This window comes from Micropterus dolomieu, linkage group LG20 (assembly GCF_021292245.1).
Source record: "Micropterus dolomieu isolate WLL.071019.BEF.003 ecotype Adirondacks linkage group LG20, ASM2129224v1, whole genome shotgun sequence".
Classification (NCBI taxonomy): Eukaryota; Metazoa; Chordata; class Actinopteri; order Centrarchiformes; family Centrarchidae; genus Micropterus; species Micropterus dolomieu.
Genome location: NC_060169.1, coordinates 11,237,335 through 11,257,508, shown reverse-complemented (window position 1 = coordinate 11,257,508; position 20,174 = coordinate 11,237,335). Strand labels below are relative to the sequence as shown.

The 20,174-nt window shown below is 38.4% G+C and overlaps 2 protein-coding genes across 10 annotated transcripts; one reads left to right on the top strand and one right to left on the bottom strand.

The window, feature by feature from the left end:
• Positions 1 to 492: 492 nt before the first annotated feature.
• On the bottom strand, positions 493 to 9,513 carry rs1a (retinoschisin 1a). 8 transcript variants are annotated; one of them, XM_046033492.1, is made up of 8 exons: positions 9,347 to 9,513; positions 8,832 to 8,900; positions 6,990 to 7,081; positions 6,410 to 6,435; positions 5,995 to 6,121; positions 2,719 to 2,860; positions 1,441 to 1,636; positions 493 to 852 (listed from the first exon to the last, which is right to left on the bottom strand). In XM_046033492.1, exons 3-8 carry the CDS (start codon positions 7,042 to 7,044, stop codon positions 700 to 702), a joined length of 699 nt encoding a protein of 232 aa, XP_045889448.1. In that variant the 5' UTR covers positions 7,045 to 7,081; positions 8,832 to 8,900; positions 9,347 to 9,513; the 3' UTR covers positions 493 to 699. The 8 variants fall into 8 exon arrangements, with proteins under 8 accessions (XP_045889448.1, XP_045889444.1, XP_045889447.1 ...); XM_046033488.1 differs by having other exon boundaries at positions 6,844 to 7,081; positions 9,347 to 9,509; XM_046033491.1 differs by lacking the exon at positions 8,832 to 8,900 and having other exon boundaries at positions 6,990 to 7,112.
• Positions 7,797 to 20,174, top strand: ppef1 (protein phosphatase, EF-hand calcium binding domain 1). 2 transcript variants are annotated; one of them, XM_046033486.1, is made up of 21 exons: positions 7,797 to 8,050; positions 8,263 to 9,145; positions 9,444 to 9,531; positions 10,025 to 10,142; positions 11,055 to 11,087; positions 11,390 to 11,517; positions 11,604 to 11,664; positions 13,807 to 13,970; positions 14,069 to 14,183; positions 14,593 to 14,639; positions 14,878 to 15,044; positions 15,161 to 15,197; positions 15,379 to 15,528; positions 16,853 to 17,004; positions 17,103 to 17,346; positions 17,438 to 17,623; positions 17,711 to 17,853; positions 18,281 to 18,387; positions 18,483 to 18,646; positions 19,406 to 19,490; positions 19,588 to 20,174. In XM_046033486.1, exons 4-21 carry the CDS (start codon positions 10,088 to 10,090, stop codon positions 19,896 to 19,898), a joined length of 2,349 nt encoding a protein of 782 aa, XP_045889442.1. In that variant the 5' UTR covers positions 7,797 to 8,050; positions 8,263 to 9,145; positions 9,444 to 9,531; positions 10,025 to 10,087; the 3' UTR covers positions 19,899 to 20,174. The 2 variants fall into 2 exon arrangements, with proteins under 2 accessions (XP_045889442.1, XP_045889443.1); XM_046033487.1 differs by lacking the exons at positions 7,797 to 8,050; positions 8,263 to 9,145; positions 9,444 to 9,531 and adding an exon at positions 9,636 to 9,775.

Sequence of the window (20,174 nt, the reverse complement as noted above, 5' to 3'; positions counted from 1 at the left end):
CATATCACCCAGTGCAACAGTGTGGTTCATTGATGTGTTTTTAATAGTTTTTGGGAATAATAAAATAAATATATTTCAAATAAAGGAAACGGTACTTGTTGGTACAATCAATTCACTGTTAGTTTTGTTCTTTTCATGGGATTTTTTGACAGTAAGAAAAATGTAGAGTATTACCTGACGTGTCCTTTAGGGAAAATAAGAAGGAGAGACTGACTGAGAGCAGAACTATAAATTCCCTGTTTACCATTAAATATCAGGAGAAGCAGACAGGATTTCACAGAAGGACAGAAATGTTTTGGAAGAGCTTATTTCAGACCAGTGGATACAACATCCATAGCAACGCTACCTCTCCCTCTTGATGCCTAATTATTGCTTTGAATTTATGCCATTTCATTTCAAATGGAACAATCTATTGAGAACTCAACACATTAAAGCCCCCAGTGTGAGACTGTTTTAACACAGACAATGGAGAGTGGAGTGAATGAAAGCTCATTGAGCATATCAAACAAATGTTTTAATGAAATCACGTAAGTCAAACTGTAGTGTGTATTTAAAAAGATTTTAAACAGAATATTATTGTCTCAATTTGTGGTTTTATACATGTAGCTGGAGGGGGCTAAATCTGTGGATATAATAACCGACCACACAGGTATGGATGGATGTTTTGGACAAGGCCTCTGGGATGGCAGGAGAAAAGGTTCAGATGCATTTGTTCATGCAGAGCAGCAGCTCCAGGCGCAGAGCAATGCGTGTGTGCCATCCGAGGGGGAGGATGCGGATGTAACGTGCCACGATGGGTGGCCGCAGGAGGTTCTGCACAGACGAGGAGCGGTCAGAGTTTCCATAAAACACCTGAGGAGAGAGGAGTGAAAGGTCAGGACAGATTAGTTTAGACAGACATTAATAATGACTGAAGTTAACTGAATATACTGCTTTTGTAATTATATTGCAATCATTTTTCTTCGATTAATCAAAAAGTTTTAAAATCAACATATCAGAAAATTGTGAAAAATGCAAAATTAAAATTTCAAGGTCCAGGTGACCGCTATAGATGTTTTGTAGTGTAGATGTTGTAGTGTTTATTTGTCAGTACAACAGGCAAAAAGATATGAAGTAAAGAAAAGCAATTTCTTCAGCTAATTAACCTGTTCAAGAGAGCATTGTAGTTGAAACATCAAAAATAAATTGGCCAGTAACACATATTTAACATATTAAAAATATATTATAATAAATGTACTGTATGTATGCAAATGTTTCTATTTTCACAAAAATAAAACTCTAATGTTTAGTTTTTCAATTTATGATGTCACCATTAAGACAGTCAGTGCTGTGTTGTTAAATGGCAGAACTTTGATGTCAGATGTAACCTACACATACTGATTGTGTCTCATACAATATAGTGTTTTGGGTTTTTTTTAGCTTTGACTGGATTCAACTGACCCTGTTGTTTCCAGTCTGGTCTTTGTAGTAAATCCAGTTGAGGTTTTCATCTGTACGGTACTGAACGCTGTACTTGGTGATCCACTCATCAGCGTCACAGCGACCCTGAGTGAGGATCCCTGACACCACCATCACCTCCCTCAGGTCAATCTGCAGCCACTGACTGCTGTCCTGGAACTTAGACAGCCAGGCACACCTGGAGGAGAAACACCAACATTGGATGTAATGCAGGAGTTAGGCTTGTTTACAACACATGCACACATGGACGTTGGTTCAGTTTTGTTAGCTGATGTTTTCTCAGAGTGAATAACAAAGAAAGAGGCATAAAATATAGCAGGTTATATGCCTTTTTCATTGTAGGAAAATCACAGGTTACTGTACTACTAATAACAACAATAACAATGGCTCTGTTATAGTAAGTCATGACACTGGTGTGACAGTGACTGGAATACGCAATACCAGGACTCTATAGTAAACAAAATGGAATTCATTGTTAGTTTTATTATTTAACTGTGTGGTTTTCTTACTTTTCATTTCAAAATGTCTTTTGGTCTGTGAAAATGATGTTTGGTTAGAACACCAAAACTAAAGAAGCACCACATAAATGCAAATGCAAAACAAAGGAACAAAAGATTGAGAATCTGACCAAGCCTATGACACAAATGTTGGGTATTTCACAGTTTTTGATTTTTATAAAATCCATTTAATAAATTCATACAGGAGGGTTTAAATTGGGGTTAAGTTAAGTTGTTTTTGCTTGATATCTGAAAATATCTGAAAAAGTATTTTCTTAAAGAGAAAGACATTAAAATAAATAAAGTATAAAAAATATTATAAAATATATTTATATATTATTATATATAATAATATATAGAGAAATAAACACTGCAATATTATATTCTGGTTGAAGGTTTTAAGGCTTCGATACTGAGCGTACAGCTCCTTACAGTCAGCATTTTCATTTGGCATATTCTTGCAATGTCTTATTTATATTTATATTTTTAAGCAAACGCATATTGGCATGTCAACCTTAACAAATGCCCCTTACTTAATGAGAGATGGGTTACATTTTCTGTGAGCACACTTTTTATAATACTGTTCTTCACAGATGGCAGACGCCTAGACATTTGTTTATTAGGGTTTTTTTTCCCTGAGACAGAACAGTCTCTGGGAAAGGCAACATTTTACAAGCTAAAATCAAAGCAAATCTCTATTAAAAAATAGATTACTAGAATTACTATCTGGTAATATCAAGTCTACTTGTTGGCATGTACTTACCCAAAGCCCTGACCATTAAGCCGGGCCTTGCTTGGGAGCCATGATGAGAACCAGCCGGTGTACTGGTCCTGGTTGGAACAGGTGATCTGGTCTGGATTCACTGATCCGGCCTCAAAGCCCAGAGGCTTGTGGTACGGACACTCTGCAGGTAGATCGGAGACAAAGTTATAAGAGGTCTTTATTTAAATCTCTTTTGTTATTTATAATAATAATAATAATACAACTTTATTTGTATTGCACTTTTCAATACAGGTAACAAAGTGCAAAATGCAAAACAGACAATTCAAAAAGCAATCAGTATCACACAGAGAGGTGTACAACAAGTATACAAAAGTCAAAAGTCAATGTACAATTAAATACTCAATAAATGAAACATAAACAAGTCAAAGTTTTTTTGTAAAAATGTGTCATAAGAAGTAATATAAAGCCAGGAACAGACTCTGCGAGCCTGATCACCTCTGGTAGACTGCTCCACAGTGTAGGGGCCCTGACATCAAAAGCTGTCTCCTTTTTTTTTAGCCTAGACCTTGGAATAGCTAGCAGTGTCTTACCAGAGGATCTCAGTCTGCGTTCTGGGGATATATGAAGGTGCCAGCCCATGCCTGGCCTTAAACCTGGCACATTGCACATATTTGTTGTTAATTTGTTGTTCCATTGTTATTTTTATTTTTATTATCATTTCTATTTTTTTTTTTTTTTTTTTTTATATTGACAGTTGTATTATTTTTCTCTATTCTTCTGTTATTCTTATATAACTTGCATTTGTTTATTACATATGTATATATTTCTACATCTATTTATGTCAACTGTATGTCTGTCTGCACCTTAACACCAAAGAAAATTCCTTTTATGTGTAAAACACTACTTGGCAATAAAGCTCCTTCTGATTCTAATTGTGGTTAGAAGAATTTTTAAATCAATCCTAAAAGAAACAGATTGCCAGTGCAACGATGTTAAAACTGCTCGTCTTTTAACTCACTGCAGCTATTTCAGTTAATATCATTGTTTTTCACTAACAGACCTCCTGGATACATGGATTTCAAGGTCATCACCATGATGGAGAACACAAACACATCTGCCAGCAGCTAAGCATTAAAACACTGAAATGTGACCAGCAAGTGATCATCGCTAAGCCTTTATACAGTAGATCCTTAATTCTCCATCTCTCTATCCTTTCCTCTCTCTCCATGCTCACCCCTGCTGAGTCCCATCATCACACCGTCCTGCTCCCAAAGCCCCTGCCGTTAGCAGCCCATATCCCATCCTAAAAGCCTGCAGTTTAATTTTCCAGTTAGAGATCAGCGATGTCCATTAGGGCGGCAGGCGGACAGATGGCCATGCTCTATCCACAGCTTTAGCTCTGTGTTGCTCCCATGTTTTGATCTGTCAATCTGCCCTCTCACTTCCACTAAAAACACGTGTGTCCTTTGTTGACATAGTCAATATATATTCTAAATAAATTTATGGGAAAGATGAGAGAGCTGCATGAGTGAGGTTGTTTTCTGAAAGTTTCAGAGAAAAAACATCAGCTGCAGATGCATAGAGCAGAAACCTGCTGAACTTTTCTTACTACTGGCTTAAGCCTATCTGGCACAGGGTCACATCCTGTCTAATCCCAGTATTACAACGCATACAGCAGAGCCTGTGTGAGCGAAGGAGATAAGTGAAACATATTGAGATGGCTGAATTAATGGAAAAACCAAAAGGTGAGACATGAGGAACTGAGGTGGAATAAAGTCTAAGGCTGAGCAAGAAAGTCTGCCTCACTCATCATTTATCATCACCAGGTCCATAATTACTGGTTTCTGTGATTGTGTGATTGGCACAGTCTATTAAGAGCCCCGTAATCTGAGCATCATGTTCTGAGATAATGATTATCTGCTGAACTCCTTTCTCCTCTTTGTCACCGGTTGCCATGTGATTTGTGGCTCACTTGACACTCTGAATCACCAAGGAAAACCCTCTCACTGTACATCAATTCAGCCTTCTTCCCTTCAAGCCTGACATAATTCAAGTCTGATGGTTACATCTCAGGCCCAATGAGGCAGCCATGAGATATCTTTGTTTGTTTGTGTCTTTGCAGGAGATCTCAAAACAGGTAGCAGTTTTCACAGAATGAAGTGAAAAATGGACATTTCCATGTGTTTCCAAGTATGACTGGATGTTGAGATCAATAGATTGACAGCTGCGGTTTCCAAGGTCTAGAATGGAGTTTCATTTTTAACCAAGTAAGTATTTTTTGGTTTGTATTTGTGCGATACAATAATTCTTTGAGCATTTGAACATGACCAACTACACTTCCATGAATGAAAATAATCTGCCACATGAGAAAGTAAATTTTGACTCTGCAATGTTAGCGAAGGTATTTCTGTTTCTTTTCACAGCTCCATCTGCATCACCGTCTCTGAGGATGTCTAGTGGAGCATGTCCACCCTGTGGTGACAAATCTGGACTCTAATGCATTCATGCATGTACATGTACATATAGACACACACACACACACACACACACACACACACACACACACACACACATTTAAACTCTCGATCCATCTGCACGGTAGAACTTAAGTGATTCTTTGATTAATCAAATGACAGGAATTTAACCTGAAACTATTTTGATAACAGATTATTCATTGAAATAATTTTTCAAGCAAAATGTCCCAAAATTTGTGGTTTAAGCGTCTTAAATGTGAAGATTTGCAGTTTTGCTTATTTTATAGTAAATTGAGCTTATTTGGATTACAAAAACACAATGATGAATCCATTAATTACAGAAATATTTGACAGATTAATTCATAATAAAAAGTAATTGTTAGTTGCAGACCTACAGCATTGTACATTTCCAGCAGGTTAAACAGTCAGATATACAGCATACATACAGCAGATATACTCTTGTCCTCGTCCACTATCTCAGTTAGCTCACAGCTTTGCGTGTTCATTATCTGAATCTAACACTGCCATCACAATTTACTCCTCGTTACAAGTACTACTATTAGTTTAATGATTCATTTTGATCATCCAATCAACAAAATCTCTTAATTAGTAGGTCAAAGAATGGCCTCATTAGAGCTTGGAAAATCCGTGCTCAATGTGTGGTAAAGTGCACATGATGCAAAATGTAATTTCACACTTGGATAAAACATCAGTTTGAGATTTAAGTGCACTAAATGAAAACCATTCAATTGCACTAATGAATAAGTGTATTTTTAAGAAAGTTACAGGTTATTGGCATAAAGGGGGGTTAGAGAGAAGGCTGTATTTGATGGTTTTTAACCTGGCATGCAGTCCACTCCTCGCACCATGGAAGAGCCAGTCCCAATGGATGAAAACTCAGTCGGGGATTCTCCTCCTTCACAATCACATTTGCAAGACCTGCTGGTCCACGCCTCAGACACTCCAATCTCATATAAACACACACAAACAACATTTAATACATGCAATCTAAAATAGTATCATAAGAAATAGAAAACAGTCGTAGAAATATAATAGAAAAAATATTTTCACTGATGGCTGAAAAGACAATGATGCAGCAGAGACTGAAACCTTCTTATTTCTCATCACAGCAGATTTCTGGTGTTCAATTGGAGAGAAATAAACTCCAAGCTGAGATGTTTCTGGTGTGGCTGATCTAAACTGCTGCTTTTAAAGAGTAAAATCATCTCTGACATTTTGATTAGGTTTCTTCATACCTCTTGAGCATGAATGCTGATGAACACTGTTCAGGCAGATGGACAGAAAGACGAAACAAATGTCAGCCAGCCGAAGAAGCACAGAGGAAAAAACAAAACAAGACTGTTAGGACACAGTAGTCATCCATTGTAGCAAACAAAATCTGTGCATCAATCTGTCAATTTAACCACATATACGGTAGTAAATAAACACAGAGAGAATAAAGTATGATGTCACCTAAGAAAAACCAGGATGACAATCTTAAGGATTACTGAGGAAATCTGATGTATTTGTCAAATTCCACATTAGGAATCAGTTTGTTCAGATCAGCGTTTCAAGGTTTTCTTCAACATATTAAGTTTGAGGTGACTTAACTCCTTCAAAGATTTCTGCTTTCAAATCACACAGATTATGGGTTCACAAGGACCAAAGTGTAAACTGACTGAAATCGTACCGTTAGCTCCCAGAAGAAGCAGGGCCAGCAGGAAACGCTGCATGTTGAGAGCCATCTTCCAACCTACCGACTGTAGACTGAGCAACCAAGGCAGCAGTGATAGAGAGGCTGGATTACAATAATCCACAGGACACTAATGGCCTTACCTAATGCCGTCCTTATCTGACAAAGCCCTTCCTGCAGCTGTTCACGCACCACCATCAACGACCACCAGCACCACCGTACATTCTGGAAATCACTGCACAGTCAAAGGGGTCAAGTCAAAAATCCTGCATAAAAAACAAGAGCCAGAGTGGTCAATTGGTCATGTGACAGATTTGGGTTGTGTGTGTGTGCAAAAGAGTGAGAGAGAAGGAGCCGGAGGGTGGTGTTGGCTTATGCTGGGCCTTGTGATCCATATGATTGACCAGAAGGTCTACTTTTAGGTTAATTTATGGCTGTTTTTGTATGTATTCTGCTTTTTCTTAAAGCATTATCTCGTTAATGTTAATACTATATATATTAAAGAAAGAAAGATAGAAAAGTAAATAAATTTATATAGCCAACATTTAATGTATATAGCCAACATTTAATTTCCACTACTAGAAGAGGTAATGAAAAAACATTTAAAAAGAGATAATATGACAAGTTAGTATAGTTAGCTATTTCTTTTGACCCACAGGCATCTAGGGGTAAATCTTCTTAGAAACGTACTTGAATTAAATTATTTTTATTATCATTAAAGAAAAAACTGATATTGTGTGTTTATTTTTTTATTGTTTAATGAATTTTGAAGTAAATTATGGGAATATGGATTAACATGGTTAAGTGTTATCACATGTGAGGTTTTAAACAGACATACTCCTGTTGATACTTCTCTCTCCATGTTAGATACTCAGGCTACAGGCATCTGAACTGAACACCCAGGGATTCAAAGCATGGTGGGTGAAAGCAATTAAGCCTAATTAAGCAAAGTTGTGTTCTATTTGTGTTAATTAAAACATCTTTTTCACTCCTCACACGTTCTTTTTTCTATTCTGGTCTCGGGCTTGGTGGCCTTCTGAAGGAGGTGCTGTTAATTTCATCAGTTGGTTTCTTTTTGAGTGTGTTTTTGACCAAGTTAAACAGCGAAATGAAAGCTCCTGTCAGAGCCACACGCAAGTTTCCTTCACAAAGAAAGAGGAGGATCCGAGCTCACTCCACTCTCATCTACAGAGCTCATAAAGAGGTTAGAACAACAGCACCAACTTGAGTGGACACGTGATGTTTAAACCTTGACCAAAGACTTGTCGTCTTGGTTTTTTTTCATGGAATGATATATAATATTACAGCAGGTCTTTCCTAGTGGATTATACAGGTTACAGTGTCTTGGATGGAGACTATGAAAAGTGTCCTATAATGCTGCTCAAAACCTCCTTCAGCTTCTCATCTCTTCTGCAGGTCTGTCCAGCTGAGATGAGGAGTCCGGACTTCATTGACCGTCGGCTGAGTTTTCCCAAACCAGTCCTACTCAGACTGGTGAGCTTGGAGGCTTCCCGGCTGTCACGAACCAACAGACTAAAAGTGATCACGCTGCAGGAGATCAATGCTGCTGTCACACTAGTACGACGGAGGATTCATACGAGAACTGCAGCATGAAGAGTTGGACCTGAGCTGTACATAAATGTTGTTTTTATCATTAAAGACTTTATTCTAAATTAAATCTTTGCCTATATGCAAGTTTTGTATAATGATGCCAAGTAGTAAGTAAAAACATTAAGTCCTCACCTCTATAGCAGTAAGTGAGCTGATTGTTTATGGAACATATTAATGACAAACCGTCTTCAACAAAGCTGAACAATTGAAATGTTGAGATGTAAGAGGGTGTAGTGACAGGCTTTGTCAGGTTTTGAATGCTAATTCCTGGTATGGCTGGGTTTTTGTCTCATCGCAGTTCTCAAATTTGGTTCACTTGAAATGGTGGATTCCTCTTTACATATTTCTGGCTAACATGCTTTAGTAGGACCAACCTTATCTGGCTGCTTTCTGCAGTCTTTCAAATTTTAAAAAGGTGACTCTTAAATCCAGCAAGGTCGTCTCTGCATTCAAAACAGAAAATGAAAGCATGTTATAACTTGAGTCCTACTGCTTGCCTTTAATGTAAATTTAAATGTCACTGGAGCTGTCTTCGCTAAGTTTTATATTAACCAACTTTTCCACACATGTGGATGTTGACTTTGGATTTGATTGTATGTTTTAAACGAGACAATGGGTCCAGAATAACCTTGAAGTCACACAACAGAAAACAAGTGCTGTATTAAAGAACTTGTTATGGGCCTGAAAAGTAAGTCATGAGAACCACAATAATCCACAGCATTTTTCGTGGCTAGTTCCAGTAACATCATCGCAATACTCTGTGTTAAGTGGCACCTGTTGAGACTAAATAGTCAGGACATGGTGGTAATTCTTTAGAAAATATTGTAACGTCATGTGAAGGATGAGCAGCGATCCCTCCCTTTTGTATTACGGTTTCACTCCACCTCACCTCCTGCTGCAGGAGCTGCTGAATCCTCCACACCTTCTCAGCTATTAGCTTTTCCACTCAGACCGTCTCTTAACAATCGTTTGGCCTTTGTCTGCAGTTTCGATGCAAGCAACGGGTTTTTTTGTACAACACATGGATTGTGTGTCCCAATCATGATTTCTGGATCGCGCAGATACCAACTGCAGGTAGGAACCATCAAAAACCAACACTGTGATGCGTTGCACCGGATGCGTAAAATAAGCACGGCTTTGGAGTATACTAGGAAAATTATCCATATGCGCAATAAGCAATTTTTTTTCTTTTAATTTGATTTGTGATATACAAATTCTCTTATCTTCTAAAAGCACGGGCTGTTTGAGTGTTGAAGCGTGAATAGCAGCCATTTACAAGCTTCGTTTTACTTCTAGGGCTTAGTTACTGGAACCTGAGGTTTGTAAATTGAAGTTTAATTTTCATGAACATTTGCTTAAGGGTTGACACGAGCTGGAAGGAAACCTACTTTGAGCCTTAACCACTAATTATTCCACTAATTTGATAAATTGTGACTTTATAGCGGTATTATGTTATTATATTGTTCATATAAGAGTCAATTCTGACCCCTGCAGGTGTGTTTCTAGGTGTCTGTATTTCAACCACCATCTGATGCAGCATAACAACAATGGTGGTTTTACTTTTCAGGTCTCATGGCATAGCTTAGGAAAAACTGTCTGATGTTACCCTGGAACATCCTTCTGGGTCGTCATGGGATGTGGCACCTCTGTTGCTACTGAGACACAAAGGAAAGGAGTAGAGACAGGTAAAGATGTATGGCTGGTTTAAAGATTTTACTGGTTCAAAAGGTCAGTTGCAGTTGTTATTATGGTCCTTTCTCTCAGTCCAGGACTTTATTTTGGTCCCATCAGCTGGAAGGATTTGACTTTTGAAACATATATAGGTATCAAATTAGAATTGACATTTTTCTACACCTGGCATGTGGGACAAGCTTCCTTGGATGACTGAGAACCTTCACAGACAAAAGGGAACATAGTGTAACTGATGTGTCTTGTCTACATACACCTTGCTTTTATTTTAAAATCTCAAAAATTACATTTACAGTCCAACATACACACTGATTTCCCAATTTTCATTCAAAAAGTTGATCAATTACTCAATCGACAGAAAAATAAACAGATCTTTTTTGTCATTTTTTAAAAAAAGCAAAAATGTCAAACATTCTCTGTTTGCCGCTTCTCCAATATAAATATTTGTCTGTTTTATATCACAGTAAGTGAATATCTTGCACTTAACACTGTTTCTATCATGTCGATCTCCTTAAAGCATTTTGGAACATTATTTGGGAGATGCTGCTGTGTATTATTAGCAGTAGTCATGGCAGCAGTATATTAGTTCAGTATTTTAGGCATCAACACGATACTATGTTGTTTTTGCAGTAGTAAATTTTCCTCAGACTTGTTGCACACGCACACACACCAGATGTTTGACAGATGGTGCTTTTCTATCTCCAGTTTTATCTTCCTTCCTCTCTCTGAGCTTTGTTTCTCATGAAAGCTCTTTTAATTTGCTTATTTTTTCCAGTCCCACTGTTGCTCATGACCTCCCCTGTGTCTTGTTATCTCTCTCACTGTGTGTGTGTGTGTGTGTGGGGGGGGTGTCTTGCCTTGCACATGATTTTATTCAATTACCTGAAATGTATGTTTTCTTCTTACAGATGACACAGTTAAGACTCCCACCCCGGCTCTGAGTAAGATGCTGCTCATCTCTAGAGATCAGTCTGACATTTGCATGTATCTGTGTGCATATTTACGTGATTATGTTTTCCAGAGTGCTAATTTACAAAAGATGCCGTGGAATTAGCTTCAGCTTTTGGGTCAGAATCCATTCTTGAATGAGAGATGCATATGTAAAGGAACATTCCTCTCACTTTGCTGTGTTATACTAAAGAGCCTCACATGTCTTATTCATGTACTGTATGTATGTGACTCCAGATATTTAAACTTGAAACCCATTGAAAAACAAAATATAACAGCTGGTGTTTTGTTGTAGCTATGAAGGCGGCTGTTTTGATCCAGCGATGGTACCGGCGCTACATGGCCCGTTTGGAGATGAGACGCAGGTATACCTGGAACATCTTTCAGTCCATCGAATATGCCGGGGAACAGGACCAGCTACAGGTAACTCTCAGCATTTCTGTATGCTAATTTTCAGAATCATCATAAAGCTTAAACACATTTTTTTCTTTCTTTCTTTCTTTCTTCAGCTCTCCAGTTTCTTTAGTTTCATGCTCGACAACTTCACTCAGCTGAATGGAAATGGGCCAGGTTAGGAACCAAAATACTCTTATGTACAGAATATTAAGATTAGATAGTATTATGCATATTTAAAATCCTTGTTATTTGGAAATGTTGGAGAGTCAATTTTATGTTAGAGTAAATGTGCTGTCATGTAAGAATAGCAGAAACTACAAATTTACTCTACTTTATTAATTTGCACTGTAAAGCAGCCTAGCACTGAAACTTAAATCTGTGAGGTTTTTCTCAGCCATTTGTCTTTTTCATAGCTTTAAACAAACCTTTTTAGCTGGTGTTATTAAATGTGACATTGAATGATTAAAAAAGTTTTTTTTTAACTAATTTTTTTACACTAGAAGATTATATATAGAAGTATTTTTCATTTCCATCAAATTAACCCCATTTTTGTTAGTCATGCCACTGTATTTTCATCTAGAATAGAAACCAATTGCTTATACCCTGTTGCTTAGCAACTACTGTGAATGTGGAGGCCAATGTGTTGGTGTGTTGCACTGACACAGCTGTGGCTTATGTATTGACCACTCATCCAGCTAAAAAGCATAATGCTCCATTGACAAGCTAATCCTTAGGTCAGCCCTTATGGGTGAACATCTACAGCACATCCTCTTCATGGGTTTAACATTGTGTCAACATAAGTGATAGAAAGAGGCCAGACTCTGTTGTCTGTATTTATTATATCCAGCCTCTGTGTTTATGCGTGTGTGACAGAATAAAGGACATTTATTTGGAGACATGGGGAAATAGACAAAAGCCTTACAAAAGAGAAATAAGCCAGTAGGTAGATGTCTGCTCATGCCTTGTTTGTTTGCATAAATTAGAGGCCATCAGCTTCATTAGCATATTGGAGTGGTCGTTTAATACATCATTGAGGTCACACAGAGCCGGATGTGGTGTTTTTACAAGCTGTATATTACAAAGAACTACAAATTAAAATCTTTCTAAGAGATACATTAATTCAGTGCCTTTTTACATGAAAGAGGAGCCCACAAATATTGTCTGTTTTTATTCCACACATTCTTCTTCCTTGTCAAAACCTGGCGCCTACATTACCCACAATGCAACTCTGACCAAAGTTGTCAGTGGTCGAAGAGTTGGGTCTGTTATGTTAGTAGTGGCTAGAGCTGCTATATCAATCACAGATGGGGAGCGGGCTACAGAGGTCTTCTAAACGCACCTCTTTCTAACTCTACACCTCCAGATTTTTTTTATTTTCAAACTTGCAGTCTTACAGGTTCAGTGTGTAATTTTTTTGTGGCATCTAGTGGTTAAGGTTGCTAATTGCAACAAACTGCTCACTCACCGCTCACCCCTCCCTTTGCAAAAGCGTAGGAGAAACTATATGGCAACACTCTCTGTCTCACTTTTGTGCTACATAATATGTGTGGTCCTCCATTTGTCTAAATGTCACTTCTCTTCTTATTTCTAACAAACCAGACGACAACGATTACTACTACTTCTTCTTTGTACATATTTAATGTAGTGACAAAACGCGCTCTGTAGAGCAGTTTGTCTTTCTGGGCTACTGTAGAAACATGGCAACTTCCATGTAAGGGGGGACCTGCGGTGTATGTAGATAGAAATCGCTCATTCTAAGGTAATAAAAACATAACAGTTCATTACATAAGCTCTTTATACACCACTGAAAACATAGCTATGTATATTATATTGCATTTCCGTCAATAGATCCTCCTAAATATTACACAACGAACCTTTAAGCTCCACCCAACGCTCACTAAAGTGTGACCAATTACCTCCTTTTTTTCTTCATACGCAGTAACTTTCCAAGACGTGTAAAGAGATATCTGAATAAAATCCACAGAGTTCATCTTTACAGTTTCAGTTCATCATAGATCTGACAAAATTCATGATGGATCAAAGCATTACATTAATTTAAGTCATTATCACAGCATAACACAGTGTTGGGATTCAGCTTTTGCTTTCAATACTGGTTATACCTGAAATATCAGGTAATGATTGTATACTTTTGCTTTACTGTTTAATCCATTGCCCAATATCATATATGAAATAAATCATGACATAAGATTACATATAGCAGTATGTAGTATATGATTTTATTGATATTGCCTAGTTTTAGCATTACAAGTGTAAAAATGAGTCGTGCCCTCCAGTGAAAATGAATGTGTCCTCCAGATTTGATCTCCCAGCTGCTAGACCCGGTGGTCGAACCCTGGTTAGAAAGAGAGACCTGCTACAACTTGATCTCTGTCCCAGAATCATACACAGGGCCCCGACTATCATTTCCTCTCTCCGTCTCTGATACAAATGCCCTCCTCAGTGCATTTAAGGAGCAGCAGGTACAGAATATTGCTCTTTGGTCTCTCTCACTCTTCCTTTTAATTGTCTGGTTTAGATTTGGGTGCTTGTAAGAACTCATTCCTTTTCCTCCACACAGACACTACATGCCAGATATGTTCTGCAGCTGCTGTACGAGACCAAAAAGCTCCTCAAACAGATGCCCAACATCATCCACCTGTCAACATCCTACACCAAAGAGATCACTATATGTGGTGTGTAACCATGACCTCAGTTTCACTTGTTAATTCAAGATTCAAAATCGTTTGTTTGTTTTTCAGTACACATTTGCAAATGAGAACAAAAAAGTGAAAATGTTAATGTCTTATCATAACAATATGCTGCTGTGATGCTGCTACAGTTAACTGTATCTTAATGGCAGGGTTCCAAGAAAGGAGGTCTTGTTTGTTTGCACACTGATCAGGCACTTGACTTCTCTTCCACGGCTGCTTCCACCTGCAGATTCGCATGTCATTAAACTCAAGAATACTTGTGACTAAAAAAGAAAAACAACACTGTTTGGTGGATGAGGTGGAGCAATTTACCGTCCTGTTTAGACATGCTTCGAAAATCAGAGATCAATTTAGTGAAAAATCACCATTGGTGATTTTCCTTTTGGTACAGGTGATCTGCATGGGCGGCTTGATGACTTACTTCTCATATTTTATAAGGTAAAGCTATATATTTTTTTACACTTTCTTTAGCATCATTCACCACCGATTTTTAAAACGTGATGTTTTATGCAGAATCATCTGATTTTATATAAATACATATAAGATTTAAACAAACGAATGTTCATGACAGTCAAAGCTACATCAAACATAGCTGGAGCATGCAACTCAAGACTTCTCCAAGATCTGATTTAAAGTTTGTGACAGTGTGTTGATTTGGCACGTTGCTGCTGTTCAGAATGGCCTTCCCTCTGCGGAGACGCCGTATGTGTTTAATGGGGACTTTGTGGACCGTGGGAAAAAGTCGATCGAAGTGGTCATGCTCCTGTTCGCCTACCTTCTGCTTTACCCCGACTACATGCACCTGAACCGAGGAAACCATGAAGACCACATAATGAACCTCAGGTGGGCAGGAAGAAAAGTTGAAAGAAAACAGCCATCCATCTAGGCTTACCACAAGCAGGAGAGCAGTAAAATAATAAAAACACTATGTTTACACTATATTTACATTGTTGTTTCAGATATGGGTTCACAAAAGAAGTCATGCAGAAATATAAGGTACAGTAAAGTCCATATACATTTCATTATTCTGCTTTTATTATGTACAGAACTCAGCTGCATGTTCTGCAGGTTGTACCATGTAATTGCTGACTGTCACAGCTTGTGGAGCTTGAAGGAGTAATCTAGATGAGTTACACAAAGCTGTGAATTTTTTTATTTATTTTTTTACTCTGTGCAGATTCATGGCCACGAGATCCTCCAGCTGTTTCAGGAGGTTTTCAGCCTTCTGCCCATTGCGACAGTCATTGACGGAAAAATCCTGATAGTTCACGGAGGAATATCAGACGAGACGGACTTGGACTTCCTCAGCTCCATAGAGAGGCACAAGGTCAGTGGGAACAAGCAGCCAACTATCATCTACCTGTCCTTCATCCAAACTCTTTAACTGCAATATTTCATATTATCCGCTAGGGGTCAGAAAAACTTTTTTTTTTTTATTCTGAAAAATTCAGAGCCACCTTACATAAATTAATGAAAATAAATATTTGTGGTATGAGCTTTACTATGTGTCAAATTGTGCTAATTTAAAATAAAATTGGAATGATGCATCACAAAAGCACAATATAAACTAACAACAGTCTGGTGCTTACATGATGTCTATACCTAATTTAACTTGCATTTAATCAAATTAGATTGATTGACTTGGTTTCTGCTTTATCAAAAACAAATGTGTGGGTGCTGTAACAACAAAATTCTTCACTAGGATTCATAAAGTCTGATTGACTAGATAATCACATAGCTAACCAGGGGCCAGGTATTATATTCCAGCACAGAAAAACTGTACATACTGCTCAGTTAATAGGGGCCAGGCAGCTAAATTTAATTTCTATGACCCTTAGCAGGTTGCTGACCAGGTAGCACACAAGGAGTTTGTCTTTTCGGCTTCAGTTTTTGTGCTGATGTTGGTGGCCTAGACTGAACCAAATGGTTCATTTGCAGTCATACAACTAAAACACTTAACCAAAAGAGGGAAAAAAAGCTTAAGAGATGCAGAGTTAAGTAAAAATGCTGTTATGGTGGTACTATTAGAAACACTTGTTGTACACTAGTCATTTGATTCAAAGTAAAATAAAATTTAATTATGCAGGTTTTAAGAAACAGGTCCACTCTAACTTTTTGTGTGTGTGTGTGTGTGTGTGTGTGTTTTTATTCTTTTGAATGACTGACAGAAAGAAAACAGATAATCTGTCAGATTTGACTGAAAATTATCAATCATGAACCACACTAATTAGAAATAAACATGTTTTTCTTCATCAAAATAAGTCTCACTGAATTATAATTGAATGTGCATGTTCTCATAAAATTAGTAAAAGTAATTCTGGGAAATGCAGTAAATTACTGCTTAAAGTAGGGGGCATGGTTGCAATAAAATGTACAATTATTCATCATAAAGTAACTCCTGGAAAGCAATGAATCATCTGTAATGTATCTTTAGATTTATACTTTTTTTTTACTTTAATCCTGATAAGAATTAGTACAGTACAAGGATGTGTTTAAACTCATTTGTTAAGTCAAGTTACTTCTATTTATATAACCAAAACTCAATCACCAATTTGCCTCAAAGGTCTTCTTCAATCTTGACATACGTCAGTTTTGAAAAAAAATATATTGGTTCTCACTTTGTTTTTGTCTTTTCTTCTATTCTCTTGTAGGTGAAATCTGCCCTGAGGTTTCCCAGACACAGTTTGGAGCAGCTGGACATCGGTCAGTCCTGTAGACAGATGAAAAGAATGAGATCGACAGACGGCTCTCGTCCCAGCAGTAGTCGCAGCCACTACAAGAACCAAAGAACCCCGAACCAGAGGTCTGACAGCAACCCACAGACTCTTGCAGATGGTACATGGTTTTTAAGGTCAGTGTACAATAAGACAGACTCCCTTCTTCTACCCCTTTTTTCTTTAGAAAGAGGCGATGCAGGCTCAGCCGACAAGACAGCGCTGCCTCCACTTCATCCTCCTCCTCCTCCTCCTCATCCTCCTCGTCTTCGCTTTGCTCTCCTCGAACTCCGTCCAGCCTCACGCCGCATCCTTGCCTGTCTTCTCCCAGCATGCCTTACACTATCAATGTTCTCCAAGTGCCTTTCCTGGACTCTCTGTCCTCTGTTTCCCCTCCTACACCTCCACAACATGAACGGGAATGGAAACAGGTCAGAGGAGTTGGATTCAGTTGGAGAGAATTGACTATTGGTCACCTCTGCCCTATCTGTGTCTTATTTAGCACTTTCCTCTGTCCTGCAGATAGTGGATATATTGTGGAGTGACCCTAAAACCCAAGAAGGCTGCAGTCCCAACACATTCAGAGGAGGAGGGTGCTACTTTGGCCCTGACGTCAGCCAGAGACTGCTGCTCCAACACGGACTCCAGTTGCTCATCAGATCCCATGAGTGCAAGCAGGAGGGATATGAGCTCTGTCATGGTGGACGGGTAGATGGGAATAAATTCAATCAAATTGTCCAGAAGTCTAACATGTGTAAGTCTAGCGAAATATATGTGTTTGTGTTTGTTCTATAGGTAATCACCATTTTCTCAGCGTCAAATTATTATGAAGTGGGAAGCAACCGTGGTGCGTACATCAAAGTGGGCAGAGAACTGGTTCCCCGCTTCTACCAGTACCAAGTCAGCCGCACAACACGCAAACTCACCCTAACACAAAGGTACAACAGGTGTCTGATGTGTGTGTTTGTGTAAAATGGGGCAGAATAACTACAGCTCAGTGTAAACCTTTCTGTATACTACACTCAGCTGTGGATTCAGTACCAGCAATTTTGATGTTGGATTAGTTTAGGTCATTTAACAGTTGGTTCCAGCCTCTCCAAAGTGAGGATTTTCTGCATTTGTCTGTTTTAAATAGTTTTTAATTATATATTATAATTTTAATTTAAAACAAAACAAGCAATTTGAAGATGCAACCACTGGCTCTGTGTAATCGTTATGTGCAATTTCCACTACTTTATGACATTGTAAAGACAAAAATGTTTAATTAATTGACAAATGTATCAATAATGGAAATTGGTAAATAATGTAAGCGAGATCAATCTTTCAATCTAAGTTAATGACCTGTGTTTGCATATCTGTCTGCAGAGTACGAGCAGCTGAAGGCTCTGCTCTCAGGGCCCTGAAGGAGAAGCTGTTCACTCATCGCTCTGAACTGATGTTGGGCTTCCAGCAGTTTGACTATAATAACAACGGTGCGCTTCTCTCACTCTGTGCGCCTTACTTAACATGTATTTAACTCAGGTTGGCATGTGGAGTTGTTAAATGTCAGCATATGTTTTTTTTTCAGGTAGGGTGTCAGTCAGTGAATGGGCTCAGGTATTAGAGTCTGTCCTGAGACTGGACGTGCCCTGGAGGACACTGCGTCCACACTTAGCCCATCTGGCACCAGATGGCAGAGTGGAGTATCAGTCCTGTTTTGAGGATATGGGACCGGGGATTTCTTTGCCTCAGGTGAGAGAAGCGAAGAGGTCTTCTTATCAAAGCAACCAAGTACATTTACTCAGTACTGACCTTAAAGTCTACTTTGAGATCCTCATATTTTAGTTTAATATTTTAATAGTATACTTTTACTCCTACATTTATTTGATCCATATATAGTTTTTTTTTGGGAACTTTTAAAACTTGATGACACTGGGTTTGTTGGTTTTTATCAAGTTTTAAGTCTTAGAAAACAAAAGACATTTTCTTAAGCATGTAATCGGGCATGCAAAATTTCCACAAGGAGATACTTGAGGTTTTTTCACCTGACAGCAACAATAAGATGCACTTCTGTAGTATATATCCAGGAGTCCACGGTTATTATTACATTACATTTATTCATTTAGCTGATGCTTTTATCCAAAGCGACTTACAGGTCGCACGCCTCTGGAGCAACTAGGGGTTAAGTGTCTTGCTCAGGGACACATTGGTGGATGTGTCGCAGTGGGGGATTGCACCTGGGTCTCTCACACCAAAGGGATATGTCTGCCCCATCACCAGGAACTGACTTGTTCCTAAACTAAGACAAAACATTTGAATCCAGAAAAGTTAGAATTTAATATGCAATGTGTGCACAAATAGAGGCACTTAATGACACTTACTTTACTCTGCCTGAGGAGGCTGCTAGCTCAAGCCATTTTGTGTTTGTTGTGCCTTCTTTGCCTTTATGTATGCACATGTAGGTTTTCAATACTTTTTACGCTTAACTAATCCCCTTTTTGCTTATTTTAGGTCACTCCAAACTTGGCTGAAACTCTGTTCAGATACAGGACAGACATTGAGATAATATTCAACATCATAGACAAAGACCATTCAGGTAAAAAAAAAAAGTCTATTTTGAGACAATGTGTCAATAATTCAGAATTTTTTCCTTAAAGTCAGTAATGTGGTTGTATGTGTGTTGTCATGTTCAGGTCTGATCTCTGTTGAGGAGTTTCGTCACACCTGGCGTCTCTTCAGTGCCCACCTCGGGGTTGATATCAATGACAAAGCCATCGATGATCTGGCCCGAAGTATTGACTTCAACAAGGATGGCAGTATAGACTTCACTGAGTTCCTAGAGGCCTTCAGAGTGGTACACAAACTGGACAACAAGGATCAGCAACTCAATGGAAAGGTGGATGGAGACGGTGGATGGAGAAGTATTCATGAAGGGAAGAATCTGAATGCTAACTTGCGGGAAGTCCTGCATGTCTCAGCAGAGAAACTCGTGGAAAGAAAGTAGGAAAGCAGGGATATGATATCATTTAGTATTTCTTAAGTTAGGTTCTTAGCGGAAAAATCCACCTTTAAATACCTGAACACTTAAAAGTAGCAGTGTTTTGGTGACCTTACAATTATTGTCTGTGAGATACCTCGTCTACCACAGATACAGCAGGAGCACCAGTGATGCAGCACTTTTAGCTATGTACACATCAGTACTGTAGTATTACATGTATTGATGACTGAAGGCTTCAATATTAGAAGAAATAGGAACACACTGACATTAATGTATGCTGGT

Excerpts from the sequence above, each read along its gene's own strand:
- rs1a (XM_046033492.1), bottom strand. The coding sequence starts at position 7,044 with ATGGTGGTGCGTGAACAGCTGCAGGAAGGGCTTTGTCAGATAAGGACG. Across the intron at positions 6,122-6,409 it reads TCAGCATTCATGCTCAAGAG|ATTGGAGTGTCTGAGGCGTG; the intron begins GTATGAAGAAAC and ends TGTTTATATGAG. Across the intron at positions 853-1,440 it reads ACCAGACTGGAAACAACAGG|GTGTTTTATGGAAACTCTGA; the intron begins GTCAGTTGAATC and ends CTCTCTCCTCAG.
- ppef1 (XM_046033486.1), top strand. The coding sequence starts at position 10,088 with ATGGGATGTGGCACCTCTGTTGCTACTGAGACACAAAGGAAAGGAGTA. Across the intron at positions 11,518-11,603 it reads GGGAACAGGACCAGCTACAG|CTCTCCAGTTTCTTTAGTTT; the intron begins GTAACTCTCAGC and ends TTCTTTCTTCAG. Across the intron at positions 18,388-18,482 it reads GTTTGACTATAATAACAACG|GTAGGGTGTCAGTCAGTGAA; the intron begins GTGCGCTTCTCT and ends TTTTTTTTTCAG.